The sequence below is a fragment of the Anomalospiza imberbis genome, chromosome Z, assembly GCF_031753505.1.
Source record: "Anomalospiza imberbis isolate Cuckoo-Finch-1a 21T00152 chromosome Z, ASM3175350v1, whole genome shotgun sequence".
Classification (NCBI taxonomy): Eukaryota; Metazoa; Chordata; class Aves; order Passeriformes; family Viduidae; genus Anomalospiza; species Anomalospiza imberbis.
In genome coordinates this window covers 21,820,693-21,841,121 of record NC_089721.1, presented here as the reverse complement: position 1 = coordinate 21,841,121, position 20,429 = coordinate 21,820,693, and the positions used below count along the sequence as shown (strand labels likewise).

General features: G+C 35.0%; 1 protein-coding gene across 4 annotated transcripts in view; it reads left to right on the top strand.

The window, feature by feature from the left end:
- The window catches only part of TENT2 (terminal nucleotidyltransferase 2), a 43,425-nt gene that overhangs the window by 2,172 nt on the left and 20,824 nt on the right, over positions 1-20,429 (top strand). For all 4 annotated transcript variants that reach the window (XM_068177013.1, XM_068177014.1, XM_068177016.1 and 1 more), the window contains exons 3-11: positions 271-408; positions 1,657-1,909; positions 3,038-3,152; positions 3,269-3,360; positions 4,133-4,199; positions 9,494-9,563; positions 12,937-13,013; positions 15,575-15,703; positions 17,791-17,834. In XM_068177013.1, coding sequence (XP_068033114.1) covers positions 271-408; positions 1,657-1,909; positions 3,038-3,152; positions 3,269-3,360; positions 4,133-4,199; positions 9,494-9,563; positions 12,937-13,013; positions 15,575-15,703; positions 17,791-17,834 — 985 coding nt within the window. The remainder of the gene's footprint in view (positions 1-270; positions 409-1,656; positions 1,910-3,037; positions 3,153-3,268; positions 3,361-4,132; positions 4,200-9,493; positions 9,564-12,936; positions 13,014-15,574; positions 15,704-17,790; positions 17,835-20,429) is intronic.

Here is a 20,429-nt window from a genome sequence, read left to right as displayed (position 1 = left end):
TTGAAGACTGTAGTATTGTTTAGGCTTTTGAATTTAAAAGTTCCTCAAGTGAATTTGTTTGCTAACCCCTTCTTATACATATGCTGTCAAGAATGAGCATTTTCTGTTTTTAATGAAATACCTGTTATAAACTGAAATATAAACTGAAAGAAAGATGTAGTCCTTCTAAAAACAACTAAAATTACAGGACTTGTAGAATTTAATATTCAGTTAACAACAACTACCATCCCATGAAAAGTATCTTGGTTATCTTATTGTTGTGGATTGTAGTTTTTCTAGAGCTCTTTTGAGTGGCAACATTGAAGCTACTCCAGCTGTTATTCCAGTTGTTACACGGCAATCAGTGACTTATGGAAGTGTCAGTCCAGTGTCTACATCAGGTGCCCTGACATCATTTCAAGGAAGAAAGTAAGTTCATTGAATGTATGTGACTAATACTGGTTGTAATGTACCCATTGTGAAGTTCCTCTGATATCAATTTTATATGCAATTTCGGTTATGTTAGAAATTGCAATACTGAATACTTTTTTCTTTTTGATGGAAACAGGCCATATATTGGCTCTTTAAAGCATTGTACCTGTTTGAGAATCTTAGTACTCAGAAGTGACTTCCTGTGCCTAGTTTTAATCTTTCTGGCATCTGTAGCCATGCAGAAGTGATTAAGTGATTTATTGTAATACTGCAGTGAATTGTGGTCTTTGTGGGCTTGACTTTAAGCTGGTTTGTGTGAATGAATGTTCTTTTCCTGTTAATTTGTCATGTTAAAAATAAAGAGTGCAGCCTCAAGATTTTATGGGAATTGTCATGTTTTCCTCATGACACGTTAGGTGTTTTTCCTGATTTTCTTAACTATGTGGTGTATTATTTTTCAAATACAAGGTATTAAATTCAAGGATGTGTAAGTTCTTTTTTTTTTTTTTTAAGAGGATTTTATGGAAACCTAGTTTTTGTAGGGTTTTTTTTAATTGACTTGAATTTACATTACTACCTTTGTTATTTTAGTTACCACAGAAAGAGAAATTTTGCATAAATGTAGGGTTTAATTTTCTTTTAATGCTTTAGAAAAAATCCTGTTCTCTTTATTAGTTCAGATATACTAGCTGATACATGTTTCTAGTAATTGTGGGAATCAGCTGATTGGAAGGAGGTTCTATGTGTCTTCAGTACTATCTCCTGAATGCTATTTCTCTACCAAATCTAACATGAAAAAATAAGCACAATCAAATATATGCTATTACGGTATAGCTGAGTGTGTAATTATCCCATGGACTGAGGAAGCTCCTGGTTTCATGCTGCATGCATCTTTTCCTCTTGAGCAGTCTGTTCTATGACAAACTATGCTATGCTGGGAGATTTGTGGTCAGCTTAAACAAATTTGTCATTTGGATTTCAGTTGGTTAAGTGCAGACACTTGCCTTGAAGAATTGCTTCAATCCAATTCTCTAGTAGCTTCATTTCTGCAATTTTATGTTCTCTTTTCCCATTCCAGGTTTGTTTCACATAGTACCTAGGATGGGCACACCTGTTCTATAGCATACTTGGGATTAGTGAAGTAGTTATATCATTCAGTGTTAGCATTTGAACTTTGTAGAAACTGTCTTTGAATCATAAACTGGAGTTTGTGAACTAGAGGAATTACACAGTGTCTCTCTCTAGGAGACAGAGTCGACAGAGTGTTCCAGATGATGCCAAACGGCAGCGGATTCATTCACATGATTCTGATACAGCTGTAGTTAGCCATGCAGTGCCTTTGCAAGAACGTAGATGCTCCTTCCCAGCATCCGTTTCAGTTCTGTCTCCAGTATTGCGTGCATGTGGCTCACCAGCCGTAATTGGATGTGTCCCTCCTTTGCAAGATGCTTTGTTTCCAGATCCTACAGAAACCAGGCTCCCTGTTGCCAAGGACAAGGTAATGGCTTTCTGTACCTGTGCTTTACTTCTGTCTTCTGAGTAGGCAGAATGTAGAGGTACTGTAGGAGACCACAAACACTTCTGCCAAGGTTTTTGACAGTATCATGGAATATCTGTTGGTAAGCTGCCATTAGAAGTTGTGTTAATAAGTGGTATCAGTCAGGGTTTTTGACAGTATCATAGGATATCTATTGGTAAGCTGCCATTAGAAGTAGTATCAGTAAGCATAGCTGCCATGTGGTTCTGTATCACCTCCTTGTCTGTGCTTGGGTTTGAAGCATTTTTATGATGGCAAGGGAAGTCAGGGTATTGTTTCCTTGTGTTGTTTATTTACATCCTAATGTCAGGAAACCTACATGTCTGCTCTAGGAAGTAAAATTTGGAGAACAGTCCATTTCTCACATAATATGAGTGGGGAAAATCCTGACTAAAAAAACCCCACCGTAGTAATATGAAAGAAGCCCATTCTGAATAAGATTAGATGTTAAGATGTTCACTACCTCTTTTCGAGACAGAATAAAAGTTATTGTCATAGCTGTTCTGGAATATAGAAGAGAATGGAGTGGAGTTTAGAGCTGTTTCTTGTTCTGCACCCACATGACAGAAGAGTTTTGGGTTTTTTAGTGTAAATATGCCTGTTGATTATAGAATGTAACAGTGTTGGGAAAGGAAAACAGTCAATACCTCCTTCCAATAGAGATCTGAGTTCTTAATTAGTTTATGTGGGATAAAAAATAAAGCTAATTTAAATCAGGTTTTTTTAATTATATTTTTCTCCCTATTACTGATAGGCAAACTGTTGACAATAAAGTCAGCAGAAGATGTCATCTGGTCACTTGTTCCCTGAAATACTGCATGTACTGATGATGCAAAAATTATTTTCTCTGGTTTGCCATTTTATAACAAATGGAACAAATTTAAATTTAAAAACTTAGCAGAAATTTCTTTAAGCTATTAATTGTGAATTTTAAGTGCAGTATAACTCTAGACAGTGGAGTAGGTTATGTGAAATGGTGCTGGGTTTTGCATTAAAAAAATCCAGCCTTCTGTGTTTCATGTAATTGCATGTGTACAAGAAAGAATGTTCACTTTGCTGTGTCTTCACTTTTTATATGTGTGTGTCCAGTTAAGTAAACAGGTTTTGGAGTGGTTTCAAGCATGTCGGCAACAGGTTTCTGATTTGGACAGAAAAGAGCTTTGCAGAGCAGAACTACAGAGAGAAATTCAGCTCATCTTTCCACGTAAGTTTTGAATCTAATTACTTAATATCAGTTTGCATATTCTTCAAATTTGTGATTCTTCCTTCCTCTCAAACTGTAATATGTCATGTTTATTTTTTGTTACTCTTCTTTTACAGATAGCAGACTTTTTTTGGTTGGGTCCTCACTGAATGGATTTGGCACTCGTACTAGTGACGGTGATTTGTGCCTGGTGGTTAAAGAAGAACCAGTAAGTAATTTAAAGCATATGTAATTAAAGTCTGGTTTTATGTATGTGCTGTTAAAAGCTGGATCCTGAAATGATAAAAAAAATACTCAAATCTTTTTGATTTAATAACATAGTTTTGCACTCATAATAGCTACAAACTATGAGCCCAGTAATGTGCAGATAAGAATTCAACCATATCAACCTAACAAACCTTATTTTTAAAGCTTTACCTCCAGTTCATAAGTGCTAAAATACAGCAAAAGGGAAGCAGATGCCTAGAATGATGAAGAAAACTGTTTAGAGAACTCTTTTAGATGCTGAAACAACTTCTAATAAGTAAAATTTCATATTGTTTAGATTCATAGCTACCAATTCTAGTGATCAGGAATAAAAATGTATTTAGTATCTTAAACACTTTTAGTGAGGAAAAAATATTATGAGTAGAAATTAGATAAACAGAAGGGATATCTGAAAGAAATTTAAATAGACTATAATCTTGAAAGAATTGAAGCATAATTTAAAGGGGAAAAGAGGGCATTTTTGTATAAATGGGGCTAGATTTTCATCTAGGTCTGATTTTTGAATGTCGGATAATCACTTTGAATATTGAGTATGGATTTTTCCGTCTGGCATTTACTGTGATAAATATGTATATAGGCTGTAGATTGTGTTGGTGTACATGTTTATGTATTATTCTGAGAACTAATTTCATTTTAAAAGCAAAACAGGCTTACTTTGAATACTTAAATGAGAGATAGCAATTTTTAAAATTAATTTTAATTCCACATTTCAGGTGAATCAGAAGACTGAAGCAAGATGTATACTCAGCGTAGTCCAAAAACTCTTCAGTACTAAACTTTGTAAGTTACCATCTAAAGTGAGGTGATAAGATTATTGGCAGTTCTGGAAGTAGTGTTGATGCTCAATTGCAACTAATGTATGTAATTGCATCTTGTCTAGGTTCTAATCACAGTACTCTTTGAAGAAAAGATATAAATATTTAGTAATGTTACTTGATGCTCGTGAATGATAATTAGAAAAACTAGGTGATAATTAGAAAACTAGGTGACTTCAATAATGGGTAATATCGCAGATGACTTTTGAGTTGTGGAACACAATGAGAAGGGAGTAATTTTTTTTTTTAAAACCTCTGTTAGTGAACTCTTGCTAATATCTTAGATTGCAGTGTCTTCTTGGGGAAAATACTCTTAAGAATTTGTAAAATAAGATGTCACTAACAGTAAACTGTGTAGAATTGATTTTTTTTCTTTTGAGAAGTAATTAACTTAGGTGCCTAATGAAGAAAGTAATAAATGTTGACAAGCACATACTAGCACATACAGATAAAACGTGTTAATTCATAATTTCTTCAGCTTATTGTTTAGACTCCCTTCAGATTAAGAATTCACAAGGGTGGTTCTTGGCTTAAATGTGATAGCCTTCTACTTCAAAGAAGCTTTTGTATCTTCCTTTGAATTATGAAATACTCTTAACATTTACTGATATCAATGACTTTATTACTCTGCTTCCCAGACTTGTGGTAGATTCTTTGATGCTACTCCTTATAGTGATGATCTGAGCAGTCCTGCAGTGCTAAAAGGAAAAAACTATAAATTTAAATGTAGACTTCAAAATTTCTTTGTTGGCAAGTATGCATGCACAGATTTTAACAGCTCATGTGGAAGAAAGACTTGATACATCAATTGCTGAATAGGCATCTGATATTTAATGCTTATTACTACTGATTATGGACATTTGCATAAGTCTGAAAATTAATCTGGGTTTGTCTGTGGTGCAGCTCTGTCCAGTGCTTTCTGATAGCACAGTGATAACATAGGTGTGTTTTCAGGGTTCAAGAAGCTTCTAAATGAGCAGTATTTTTCAAGAGCTCTTGTTCTGTGACAAAGTCTTAGACAAAATCAGGTTTGTTTACCAGTATCAGAAAGATATGATAGTCATGTGCAAGTGATCCCCAAATGATTTGTGCCTTTGCCCATTTTTGGTTTTGTTATTCTCTGATACCTTGCAAGTGCATTTGGTCTGCTTGGTTTAATCACAATATTCTATGGAAGGTAAGGCAGGACAAAGCACTGCTGAGATTACCACTCCTGTCAGGCTCCCTTTGTTGTGGTATGTAGTCCTCTTACATCATCTCTTCAGAATCTTAACATCACTGTGTCATTAATTCCTATTTGTAGCAATCTGTCCTCTGTTGGTGTGTGGATGTTTTGTGAATAGAACTAGCAGACAGAAGTTGGTTAAAAATGTTCAAAACCAAAAGGCTTTGGCACATGGGTCTTTACACCTAGATTTAGCTAATTTACTAGCTGTAGCTCAGTTATGCTAAGGTTTAGTACTTCCGGAACAGGAGGTGTCCCGGTTTCAGGTGAGATAGTTAATTTTCTTCTTAATGTCTGATACAGTGCTGTGGTTTGGATTTAATATGAGAATAATGTTGGTAACACACTGAAGTTATAGTTGTTCAAAGTAGTGCTTACTATACATCAAGGAGAGCCTGTCTACCTAAAATGTATGAAGCTGCTTCTGGTAATTATTTTCAAGTTTTATGCTGCTCTATTAGCATGTATCATAGTATCCTATAATTTTAAGGTAATACCTCTCTGACAATATCAGTTAAGTATTTTTCTTGTATTCTGTAGAAGAGAGACTGCAGTATGTTCTTAACAAGTGTGTGAGCACTCATAAAACTTACTGTTGCTTCACAGGGGAGAACGGAAATTAACATAGTTTGGGCCAAACATGAAAGCTACCAAAGTGTGTGCCAAGATGTAAGAGAAACAACAGAGAGAAAATATAAGATGCTATTTTAAATAAGTTCTTGCTCTGGTTTTTTGAAAGAGTTAAAAGACAAAAAGAAATAAGGAGGTTTTTTGTGGCATAGGTAAAGTTTTAGAGCTTTTAAAACTCCTTTCCAGATCACTTTGGTTCAGAAACTTGGGAGAAGTTTTTTCTGTCTGTGCCTCTTACAACATTTCTGTCTTTGTTCTTGCACTCTGCAGTGTTCTTGTGCATTCCAATATAAGGACAGTAAAAGTGTGATTCCGTGCTTATTTTGCCTTAATTCTCTAATGGATAAATGAAGAAGCATTCCAAGTGCAAATTAGATTAGTCCCTTTCACAATGTGTTTTGTTTACAGAACTTTAAGTGCCATATCTTTTATCCTTAATATAGAGTTGAATGTGATTGTTAGATTAGGAAGTTTAGGAAGTGGATTCAAAATTAGTATAAACTCTATCTTATTTCAGGTTTGTACAAGGTAACAAGTCTGAGCAAGGAGTTTTGGTCCATCAGATTCTAAGTCTTATAGCTGAGGCTTTTATGTGTTGTCATTCTGCATCTAGAATACCAACTGAAATGAAAATGTGTTCTGTTTTTGAATAATCTAATAACAGAGAAAAGTGGGGAAAAGTTTCTGATATTTTATTCGTTTTTATGTATATCTAAACCACGGAGAGTAAATGTCAAACTGATTCCTCACTTCAGATTCATCTGTGTGGGATTCATTTGAAAAACACCGTGATAGTATTAGGTTGACAGGTATTTACTGTCTGCATAAATAGCAAAGAGCTCATTTTCCCTTAGATTTACAAAGAGGTGCAGTAGCATTGAGACTAGGGTATCAGAGTGGGATCTGCATGGTAATGGTCTAGTAGGAAATGTGTAACAGCTGGGACAAGCAAAAGAATTTGAACTGAGTTGAATGACTTTGAAGGACTGTGCAGATCAGTGAAGGAATTCCAAAAAATCAGTTATTTCATCCTGTGGTGGGTTATACCTTCCTAGATTCTTCATGAATGTGAATTCAGATTTCTGTGTTGTCCTGTTTCTCCTTCTGTAGTATAACCAAATCAATAAGGAAGAGCAGGCTACGTGCCCAGGATGTCAAGGACCTTTTTGGCATATACCATATTTGGGATTAATATTCTGCACAATTGCTTAATCTTTCATTCTGTAAAAGAAGAGAGGGAATTTAGCTCTTCAGTCTGAAATGCTGCGTGAATAAGTTATATATGAAGCCGTGCTTAGTCTTCTTTGAAGCCATTTATATTGCTTTTTGCTAAGCTGAAGTGGTGTTCATGAACTTTCTGTAGACATGCCTAAAACTGTGGAGCAGCTGTATAGATTTCTTTTCATGTATTTTGGTGTAGCCTCTCTGGTTGTAGCTTTCATGATCACATAGTCAGTTTACTAAGTCACTTACTCAAGCTTTAAGAGTTCCACACCCTGTATTTGTGACTGTTTCTTCACCTGTATGTATATGTAAGGTACAATATAGATTCTGCTAACAACATCATTGGTCTGAACCAAGAAAGAGGATACCAGCAGGAAGTTACTGCCTTCTAACTTCCTCTTACCTCTTCTATCTTCTTGCTTTTTACCATCCTGTGAAACAGACTGGGATTATGCTTTGGGCTGTATCTTTTTTCTTAACCAGCTAATTTGACGCAAGCATCCATCAAGTGTAGGGAGCCATTTACAGACAAGGATGTGTTTGGAAGTGGATTGTCACTAGAATGAGTTCAGTTAACCTCCAAAGAGCATTAGGAAGGGTCATACTGGGGAAAGTTGAATTGCTATGGCATACAGATAGACATCCACTGTTGCCTACCATGTGTTAGTGCATTGGGAATCTTTGTCTTAAATTTGTTAGTGAATAGAGAGGAGGTAGAGAACTCTGCATGCTTTAGAATCTCACTTTAAAAATATTATTGGGATATTGGAAGTGAGAGGCCTGGATGTGTCAGCAGGTGCAACTAGAAGGAGGAGATGCTTGTGTTAATTTAGCAGAGAGTGAACATGAATTGAAGTTGTTCATTTAAGATTCTCCCGTTAATATCAGTAAATTAGTAAGACTGTCTTTTTTTTCTGAGTGCCAATCTGTGTGTTGCTTAGGCTTGTGCAATGCATTAAAATCCACATAAAAGATTGCCTCAGGTCAAATCTGTCTGAATATGCATATCCACAAAACAGTTTCAGAAAGTCTCAAAAAAAACAAAGTTTGTTTTAATTGAATATTGCACAGATTTTGTTCCATGAAATCTGAATTTGTCATCCAAAAGCAATGGAGATTGTGCTGTTTAATCAAATTGGCTGTTCAGCTGATAGAAGTACCTTGTTGCATTTTCTGGAGGCAAAGAAAATCATTTTATTCAACGTTGTTTTTAGTCTGTATTACATGCACTGTGCATATTTATGCTAATCTGAGGTTAATTTATAAAAACAATGAGAAAATGTATGATGTTGGATATGGACAAATTCAAGTGGTCCTAGATTTGGCAGCAGAAGTAATTACTAAAATCACACCTTTTGTCCGAATTCATATCCTATAACCTACAGTCTCTACTTTTCTTTCTTTTCTATTACTTTCTTGGGCACAAGTCATTCAGGATTATGGGAAGCTAGGCTGAAGTATGAAGTCTGGGGAATTCACAACAATATGACTGATGCAATGGCTTTGGGGAGCTGAGTGTGGAGGGTGCATTTAGTAGCTCTGAGTGGCTGAGCTTAGTATGTGTGAGTTTGGATGGTCTGGCATTGAGCCTGTTTGTCTATCCTGTGTAGGTAATCATCTGATAATCGTCATCAATGCAGATTTATTGCATGTCCTATCACTATTAAAACAAAAGGCAGATAAAGTTTATCCCATTTTTGAAAGAAAGCATTATTGTATTTTCAGTAGCATTTCCTGGTATGTACTTTATAATTCAAATGAACAGTTTTCAAAACAAGTTTTAAGCCTGTCATTCCCCCATCCTTTTCTTGCTCCTTTATTTTTGTACTTTAATTATAACTACTCAGGATTTGTATTACAAGTACTGTTCCATTAAGAGATTGTAGTCCATATGTTAAAATTTCTGGAATATATTTTCCTCAGGAAAGTCTTCTACTTCATGCTCTACTTACTTTTTCTCTAATGTTTAGTTGTGGGGGATTTTCCACCTGCTTTTGTAGGTTTGTGGTGTTTTTTTTTTTTTTTTGACAGTTGCTAAAGTTTACTTAGTTTAGCACAACCCTGCTAAATTTAATAAGCTGCTATTTGCTGTAAATCAGTCTATTCGATTCTATTACAGGATCTTTTATTAAGATCTGCATCTTGCATGAAATTTAATTGCATATCTTTCTCCCTTTCAGCAAACTACATTGAGCGACCTCAGCTGATCAGAGCAAAAGTGCCAATAGTGAAGTTCAGGGATAAAGTCAGGCAAGTATTCTGTTCAGTCTAATCTTTTAGACTTTGACATGGGAAAATATTCTATATGTGTACTGCCCTTACCAGTAGTCCCACTGTTTTGTGTGTTTATTTGTGTAGTGCTGTAGTTGTATCACAAATTTGTAGAGCTAGCATGCAGTGGCAGTCAGCTTATTGCCTTGATGGTCTGAAGCACCTCTTGTGGTTGAGATGCTATTTGATTCCTGTGATGTGATTTAGAAGCAGTACATCACATATTTCTGTGGGTTATTTGTACCTAGTGGACTCCAAGTTAACAAATGGTTTGATGGAAAAACAGTGGTAGGAAGAAAACTTGTGAAATATAATTTTGTTTGCTGTGTAGACATGACTATTGTGCTATACAAACAACTCTGAATCAAACTAGTTTGTGGTGATATTTTCTTGTATTCATTGTTTATTCATTATGAGAATAATTTAGAGGGATGCACTAGGACAGATAATGTCTTTCTTATTGTGTGTGATGAAAGTATCTGATAGGAAAAAGTCATGCAAACATTGAAATATGTTGACAGTCTGACTAATGTTCATTGTGCTCATTGGCTTATTTTTGTAACACTGATATGTATTGGCTTCCTATAGTAACATTGTTAAATCCTTCTTTGTAAATTTGACTTTGAACTACTTTAATGTAGCTCTCTTAACCTGTCTATACAGTTCTAACATTTTTCAACGCTGTCTCTCTTTTAAAAATAAATAAACATACTTTTCTGGCCTCTCCCTATGAAAGCATATCACAACATGTTTTATCATGATACACCTTTATCATGGTTAGGTTTCTGCCCTGATAAAACTAAATCTGTCATGTCTGCAGTTTGAATTAATCTATATCATCAGTTAAACCTTTTGTTTCATCTGAGATTATACACACTTATTGGGGTTTTTGCTTACACTTTTTTCTTCATTTACACCCAGTCCCATATTTACTTAGTATAATTGCCGACCTTCTTTTAAAAATTGGAATGTTTTTTACTTTTTTTTTACCAGTACAGAAGGTTGTTTCTGTCATGCTTCCTGAAAGTATGGTACTTGTCAAGATAAAATTTAGGTTATTTGGATTAGCTACATATAGCAATGCTAGTCTTTTCATATATAAATGAAATGATGCATTCCTGGTGCAAATATTGAATGAGTTATGGCATTATAGCAAGAATATTTTTCCCCAATTTAAAATGAGAAAATAAACATTAAAAAGAGACCTTTAGTATGGAACAGATGGAAGTGATTGTGTGAGAAGATTGAAGTCTTTTTGTAAGTACTTATAGTCCATAGTACAGTTGCTTTCAAAAAATAAGTAATGATAATTGTATACCTTACAGATAGGATTTAAAGAACTCTTTATTTCCCATTAAATCAAAGTATGATCTTCTAAGAATAGCAGCAGCATCTTTTTGCAGAGTAAAAAGCAGTATTGTTTGCCATCTGGTTTTCCATCTTCCACATTGCTTTTGCGGAAGAGAGGAGTGGCGGTGAATGTTATCATTTTGGGCTGGGATTTTTTTAATTGTAGTTTGTGTTTGTTTTGTTTTCTGTCTTTACAGTTACCTTACATAACTTGTCACCTCCATGTTTTGTATTTTTATTTAAGCATTTGTCTCTTTCCAGTCTCTTACTGGCCTCTTGTCTTTTGTAGGCTCAGATGTACAAAAAATGCGTATGCATGCATTTTTTTCCCAGAGGTCTTGCAAAATGGATTGGATATCCTGTACCCAGGGCACTAAGCCTTTTCTTTGCCAAAATTGAAATTAAATATTACAAGCTTCCTGTGAGAGATAGTTTTTTGATGCCCAGCTGCTGGGACAACGTGGTTGAATTCAATGGGTATTATCTCTCTATCTGGAGATAAACCTTCTCATATGTTACCAATAACTGAAATATATATATATTTCATATATAACTGAAAATTGCTGTTTTCCCTTACTTTGATTCAGTGAATGAGAAAGCATTCACTTTGTATTTGTTCTTTTATAGCCTTTAAACTTGGGGGTTTATAGTGCTGTAAAAGTAAGAGAAGATCAACTGCACTTAAAGACTTTTATCACCTTTTTTGTGGTAGTCTTTCCCAGGAAATTAGTCTAATGCTGGTTCTGCTTCCCAATAGCCTTTGATCAGTTATCAAGATCCTTATACTACAGAAGATACAAAAATCTTCCTCTTCTGCTACAGTTGATGTGCAGTTGACTCTTTTCCTCTCCTTTAGTGCTTTTTAGTAGAACTTGAGTCCAAGCGGTACAAAACCTTTTTCACTTGCCACCACTGCAATAGCTATTAAACATGCATAGTAAACATGCACTAGAACTTGCTTGAATCGGCATCTGGTAAATAGTCTTGTTGTCAATTTGGATTAATTGGAATTACACATGCAATTTGACTTTTTTATTATATTTGCACATGCAGTTAATGTTCTTATGCATGTTCATGCTTATATTTACAACTGTGATGTGGTAGCTGAAGCTTGTTTATTTCCTGTACTGTTATGTACTATATTCTTAAAACATATAAAAGGTTATGCTTGATACTAACTCAGGTTAAAATATATGCAGTAGTTTTGATGCAAAAAATGTTTTGGTGTAAAAAATATATAAAATATGTAAAAAATGTTCAAAATACATTAAAAATTTCTTGTAGGACTCAAGTTATTGTCTTTTACGAATTTAATGAATTTCAGGTCCGTGTTCCCCTTATATAATCAAGAAAATCCAAAGTGTTTGGGTGAACAAATGCTATGTAAATGAAACCTTGTGCATGTAAAATGGAAAGAGCTGTATATTACATACACTCTTATTTCTTTGTCTAATAATAGGCTCTTCCTGTTGCATGTTGGTGTTGATATGGATTATTGACCATGAATGCAATGTAATTTCTTGAGTTCTGTGAGTAATTAGGCTAGATATGCAGTAGGAAATTGAAACTTGGGGCAGGTTGTGTTATAGATAAAGCAGTTAGTGCTTGTTTGCCTTATTTAATCTTTACAGAATGAAAAGTATCAAAACTGTTTTATTGCAAAACATGTCGTGTTTACTCAGAATTGGCTTTATTCCTACATACTGATTCTCTCTTACTGTCACTGCAGAAATGGCTCCTACCTTCTGATCTCTTCCATTTCTCTTTTTTCAGTTCATTGGCATAATTTCCTAAACTAATACCTCAGAGAATCCTTCCTAGTATCAAAATTTATCTGTAGTAAATCCTGTAGTGCAAGTGTAGTTGGGAGAAAGATTTGGTAAAAATTAAAAAATATATCCTGAGTTGTCCTAAGGTCTAAATTTGCTTCTTCGTGTATTCTTCAGTGTATTCTTTGTGTATTCAATACCATGATGCTTAATTTTTTTTTCCTCCCTAATAGCAATGTGGATTTCGACTTGAATGTAAACAATGTGATAGGTATAAGAAATACATTCCTTCTGAGAAGCTATGCATTCAGTAAGTTTTTATTGTATTTTCTTATTTCTTGAAACTTTGCTTATAGCGTTTGTATTTTGGTATTGATATGCTACAAAAATGTAATAGATTACGATGTATATAATTACCTATTTAGCTACATTAAGTAGCTTTAAGTTCTTGTTGCTCATTTTAAATATATGGAGAGAACAGCTGTATGTTTTTAATTGAATATTATAATATCCAGAAGATAAGAAAGATTTCTCATATTCAGTTCCATACATCTACTACAAGGGCTACTTCAGGTATTCTGCAGATAGTAATATCATGATGGTTATCTAGTAGTATAGTCTAAAGCTTATTTTATTTCCTTACAGCCAATGACAGTATGGATGGCTGATAGCCAGCTATGTCTGTATGCTGTTGCAGAGTCTTTCTTGGAAAATCCAAAATAATTCTTCTGTATTTATACTAATCCCAAATCAAAATTGGTTTGTGTCTGCTCAGGAGTTTGCATTTTAGGAAGAGATTGTGAAACAGCCTTGTGTAAGGAGGGTAATAAAAATAGCACTCCTAGTGGTAAACTAAGGGTTTCTTTCTTAGCATTGCAATGTCAATTGTCAGATAAGTACATAAAGGAGTGTGCCTCAGCCTTTTTCTTCTAGGGCATTTGCATTTATTCATTTATTCCCTTCTTCAGTTCTTGCATAAAGGAATTTCTTTCTAGTTAGGTTAGGCAGTTACCAATAGAAGCTACCTTCAGTAGTTAATTTTTAATAATATTTCAGTCAGAGTAGTTTGTCTTCCATATTCATGTTACTAAGAGAGTCTACAGCTTGTCCTGGATCAGTTGGTTAACTGTGATTTCTTCATACATTCAAGAAAGTGTATGACTGGAAAAGGACTTGCTCCTAAGTTTAAAAATATTAGGAAGTAATCATTGGATAGTCACTTCATGAAGTCTAATGTTGATATACTTGTTTGTAGCTTCTGTCACAGATTGTCGTTTCTCAGAAAATCACTGTAGGGCAGACAAGTCTAGATGTGACTTGTCTAGACCTTCTCTTCTGCTGTTCTGTGGTGTTCACTTTTATAAGGCCAGCAAAATTAACTTCATGTTTCCTGGTGAAGGCTAATAATATTTTCTTGAGGTCAAGGAGTGAGTTAATAGCAAAGGGAGACCTGTGATTGAAAATATCATCTTCTCAACGTTCTGGACCTTCCTAAATAGTCAGACTGTATCATACAGCTTAAAGCTTGTCTGTCTTGTCTTCCTTGGACCAGAAACCTCCATAAGGCATTTTGTGTGACATAAGCCACACAAAACTAAATGGAAGCTTTTATCAGACTGTCTCCATACTTATTATAAGTCATATGAGCAAGGGTGGATAGCCTTATGTATATTATCCTGCTCACCTAAATGTGTAGTTGAAGGACTTCAACCTGCATGGGGGAAAAAATTATCAAATTAGCTCTTATGTGGAAGATGTATTGGTCTGTTTTCCATTGGAACAAATTAGATGCTTAGGCAAACAAGGGACTATATCTTAGTGAACATGGTAAAAAAGCTAAAACTCAAAAAAATTCTGTGGATGTTCTTCTGTTTTGAAGTTAACTCTTCTGTGTTGGTGCATGAGTGCTCTAGAAAACATTGAGGATGATGAGGCAAGCTGACACAAACATCCACAGAAAAAGTAGGTAGATTAGGCAGAGCTAAAAGGCAAAATCTGTGCCGTTATGTTACCAGCGGTTTGTTGAAGGGGGCATGTCTGTGATTAATCAGCAATTTTTGCTAGATATTTTTCAGTTAGTGTAGGCTGGACTTTTTAGCTTTGTGCAAATAACATTACTGAGCATTTTCTCAAGAAAATGCTTGTTTCTAAGTATCAGACAAGGTTTACTGGCCATATTGCACACTAACTTCGTTATATACTAATTACAGGCACCAGCAGACAGAATTTAATATCTCAAAATGATGTCAACTAAGAAAAGATATTTTCTACTGGGACACAAAATAGCTATGTGAAGATCATACCTGGCATATGGCTGTATTTGTTTTTCCTCATGAAATGCATGTGTACTAATGAGATATTGTATCTAACATGTCATCTGCATAAAAAGCTGTTGAGGACAAGGCAAATTTAAAATTTATGTTTGTATGCAAGGATACTGCAGTCATGTATCCTGATGTAAACTTTAGAATCAGCTGTGTCCTCCAGCCACAGTGATTCTTTTCCCTGCCTTCAAAGTTTGTACAGCCTAAATAAAAAAATAACATAGGGTCTGTCCTTATTCACGGAAAATTAGTACAATTAACGGGAGAGACCTTAGAAGTAGAATGACGCCTTGCAAATTTCCTAATATACCTCCTGTAATGTGTCTGGATTTTACTACTCAAAAGCCTGTTTGCAAATGCAAGTACCTTGTTTTGATTTTTATAATGTGGATAGTAATTGTAGAATTCTATCAGTAAATTCTCAAAAATACCTGCAGAAGGTAACCTTAGAATACAAAACTACTGTGTTGATCAAGTAAGAGCAAATGTTGATTAATTGCTATCTAGTTAAATATACTTTTTTGAGATGTGTTTATTTTACTTGCAGTTGAGAATCGAGTTCGTCCATTAGTACTTGTTGTTAAGAAGTGGGCAAGTTTTCACGACATAAATGATGCCAGTCGTGGTACTTTAAGCAGCTATAGTCTTGTGTTGATGGTTTTGCACTATTTACAGAGTAAGTATTTTTTACATGTTGAAACTGTCCCTTTTAAGTTCATATTTGTGTAGTTTTCCTCTTTAATGAAGCTGTAGTCATATCCTACACAAAAATACTTAAAGGGAGTTTTACTCCATTTCCTTAGTGTTGCATTTGTCTTTAACAAGTGGACCTGCTCTTTGGAGGCAGAGTTACCACCTTTAAAAAGATTTGGAAAAAAATGTACCTGAAGGACACTGTGTAGCTATAAAATAAACTTAAGTACTACTTCACAGAAATGCATAAGGACATTTACTGTAGTCATCTCTTGCAGCTGCCACAGCTGTCTAGGAAAGAGGAAAAGAGGGTTCAAATAATCCTTTTCATGCAAAACTGTGATCAGTCAGCTGTCTTGGGAAGATCAGCAGTCCAGAAACCAAAGAGGAGCTATCTACCTGTGCTTCCTCAGCCTTTTCTATGGAGGAAATAAAAAGGCATGAAAAAAAATCACCTGTGGTGTGGCCCTGTACACTGTACATGCATCTAAGCACCAGATTTTTAGGTTCTGATGTTTTATTCATGCAGATTTTAAGCTTTTTTCCCTGCTATATGCGTGTGATGTTTATGAAAATAGTCTCTGTCCTAGAATTTCTAATAGTGTTTTTATTGATACTGTGGAGGGAAAAAAAGAATACCTTTCTTTTGCACTAGTGTCCCTGCCTTCACTAGGCAAATTTCTTTTCTATACTTATATTATTTCCATATTCTTATACTAATGTGGATGTCTTTTGATCCAGGTTTAGTGTGGCTTGAGTTTATTTTGTAGATACATCAGTATCTTGTATGTGAACTTTCTTCCAGATAATAGATCTAATTAACTTGAACTGTAAGAAAAGAAAACTCATAGGGAAAATGCTAGTGGTAAGTGGTAATTTTTCCCCTCCCATCCATCCTCTTAGTAAAGCTCACTAAAGCATACACACCTAGATACAACACCTTGATTTTGTTGCCTTTTAAGTTAGTGTGGTAGAGAACTGGAAAGTATCCAAAATGTTGTAGAAACATGAACACCCACAAACAAAAATAATATTGAGGCAGCTGTGGTAATTTTCTTAGCAGTCCTGAATGTATATTCTACTCTTTGAAGGTACTCCAAGCACAGTCTAAGACTTCTGCTTTCTGATTCTTAGTCCCTATGGAAAAAGGATTCTGTGACATCTCTTCACCTGTAAGACCTTGTTGAAGAGTGAATTAAGTCCGGAGTCCAAGACCAATGTACTGAATTTCTTAAACCATGCTGAAGACATGATGTTAAAGCCTTAGTTTGAGGAGTACTCTGACAGTTCTGTAGCTGCTTGAGTAGGATGTAAAAACTTTGGGCTTTTGATCCATCTATAGGACCACCTAATCTGGGTGATTTTTTTTTTTTGGTGTCTCTAATTTATACAGTTCAACAGGTGCACTCCCAATCCATGGTTTTCATGAAAGTGACCAATATTTAGATAATTTTATGTTTGTTAGGATTGTTAATGACTGCATAATCTTCATAACATGTTTGCCATTTAGCAGACCAGCTAACACTACTAGACTGCATTTGTGTATTTTATGGGGATTTTGCTAGCAATGCCTACTCAGTGTGTTGAGCATTTTTAATAGGTTACATTTGGAGACTCAGTATGTAATCCTTGGCAGCTGAAAAACATGTTCTTTTGCAGTAACTGTAGACTCGTTCATAGAATTGTATTAGATGTAAGGAAAAAAAGATGAGTGAAGCTCTTACTTTTCATTAAGGGAATCTAGATTATTTTCCTATAGCCATGAATTCTGAATATGAGTTTCAGAAATAAAGCTGTACCCAGCTGCTATAGAATTTTTCATGTCTTTTACATAGAGTAATATCTTGGTAAGACCTTTCATTAGCTGAATAAGTTCCTATAGTACTGTATAGTACAAAATATAGTGATAGAAGGGTTTGCCGAATAACTTATTTTACAAAATGCATGAAAGTGAAGTTCTTGATGAATGTTTTAAGATAGAATTTCAATGCAACTCTTTGATGTATTTGATATGATACTGCTTCCTGTGAATTACATAAATCACAACAACTTTGAACTTTTTTTTTATAGCCTTACCTGAACCCGTCCTTCCATCCCTCCAGAAAAATTACCCAGTAAGTGTTTTTTACGGATTTACTACATCATTTGTGTGTGACCCTGCTAATCTAAATATGTGAGTTCTTAACTATCTCTAATGGATTAAGTTGAATTAACAGTCTGTCAATCACATCATTGATATGCTAGACCTAAGTGTGAAAAATATTATTTGCTGCTTTTGATAATTTCTTTAATAAAAATTCTGTTATGTATGGGAAGATTTGACACACAGTTAGAAGAAAGTGCTAATGAAAACCACTAACCTAATTCTCTTTATGCTGGCCTGGAAATATCCCTGTGTCAGCTGTAACTTTCTGTAACTTTCCTGGATCTTAATGTGTTAAGTAGTGCTTTTTCATTCAGCTCTGGTGCTTCAGAATTCCATACCTTCCCAAAGCTGTTGAGTTGCCTGATTTTTCCATGTGCAGAAAGTGAGTGATACATGGTTTACTAAGGAAACTTGAGACCTCACAAAGTTTGACTTCAGTCCTAAAAGTAAACACCTATTTGGAACTTTGTTACTGTAGTTAGATTATACTCTGTTCATTTCTGAAGAATCAGTATGCTTTGGTCCCTCCAGAAGTAGGAGTGTTATTAGTGAGATTTAATCTAAGAAAAAATATCTAGAAGTAAAATCTGCCTTCCTAAATATTTGTCTGTGCACAGAAGTGCTGTTGCTGAATAGTTCTATGCTGTAACTTATTTACAAGAATTGCTTGCTTCCTTCCTCTTCACCTGTCTCATATGTGTCACTTGAAATTTTTCTTTATTCATAGTTGACATAATTTGGTGTTCCTGTCTACATATGGGGGGTTTTTAATTGGTTGCTGGCAATTGTGCCAAGCTAGTATCAGAAAGCCATTCTGTCTTTTGCCTGTATTTCCCATAATGCTGAAATGAGAATATTTAGTGGTGCTCAACATCAGGGAGAAAATACTGTGGTGTCAGCCAGTTTGGGTAATTAAGATAATTGAGATGCAGAAGAAAGCATTGAGCAATAATTCACTCCAGTTTTATTTATATTGTAAATCTGCTTAGGGATACCTGTGCTATATACCTTCTAGTTCTCTATACCTTCTAGTTTCTTCATTGGGAGTGCTGAAAAGCCTTTGAAACTATTTTTCATTTCTTGTACACTTAGCTGTATCTGATAGGTTTTTGAATTGCTAGATTTGCTAATTACTTTCCTTTAAAGCTTGTGTGCTGTAGTGTTCTTTGTGTAGCATGTTACTTAAAGTTTAGAACTGTCAATTTTTGACTCTTCTGTATTTATAATGCAGACATTTATATTTGTCATGTTCAAACTTTGTAGAGATGTCCAGAATACTATAAAAATATTAATGCCTTCAATCATTAACGCAAATGTATCCAGTACCTTAAGATGAAAAATCTAATTAATCTAAATGCAAAGTTTTATCTTGTGTTGTATGAAAATGGTAAATCACTTGCAGGTGAGCACTGCTGTAAGAACTGCATTTTTACCTTGTTCTAATATAGATTATACTTTGTTTTGTTGTTCTTTCTTATATTTGGGAATGGACAAAATATTCTAGAATTGCTAACAAAATTAGAAGAATATTTTATGCATGCTTACTACAAACCAAGTTGCAAGTATATTTTTGATATAGTGTCTCCATTAAGAATATAATTAAATGTTTAAAAATAATGAAATTTGAAATTTCTGAATACTAATATTTCAAAGGAATTTAAAATGAGAAATATGGCAAAACAATTTCGGTCTTGTGGCTTACCGTAATAATTAAAAAGCACAGGCAAATTTCAGTATCAAAAGAAACCATCTTTTTCTTATGATTGTAGCTGATCAGAGTTGTGTCTCTATACAAAAACTATACAAGCATACTGCATCTTCCCTATATACACCTACCCACAGTTTTTCAAAATCAAATCTGCAACCTGAAAATACTTCCGTGATCTGGAGGATACTGCTTATCTTAAATTGTTGGTGCTATATAGGAGAGACACGCTTACATTGAGGAGGAAACTAAAGACAGATTCTGTGTCTCAGTGAATCCTTACTACAAATGTGAAGGGTGAGAAGTCCTGGAAAGCCACCAGATTAGCCCACTTCTGCATTCTGTTGTGGTGGGGGAGTTTCCAGCTGGCACCAAGCTGATATGTTTTGCAGCCACTAGTTTAGAGGGAATATCAGACAAATGCAGGGTTGTATTCTTGGGCTTCCCTTGCCTCCTAGCCAGGTAAGATAGCTGGCAATAGCCCACCAAGTGTGTTCATCAGTTTTGAAGTCTATATAGTATGTGCTTCCTTGTCAGGACTTCACGGATAAGCTCTTGAGAACCTGTGGTGGATTGAACCATTGCGGCTGGTGAAATTGCCGTCATTGGCACTTAGAAGGAAACTTGTGCCTGACTCGCCACTGTTCAAGAAGTCTGGTGTTTTAACTGAAGTCAAGTTGAAATTGGGTTTCCATGAATGCTCTAGATGGTGAACTTCAAGGACTCTATGATGAGCACATCTTTGTTTTCTGCTGCCTCAGCTTCATGTCATGTCTTGCAAAGGGTGGGGCAGAAGGTGGGATGGTCTTTAATGGGAGTCAGCCCTTGGAAAGTCACAGTTTGCTTCACAATGAGTTG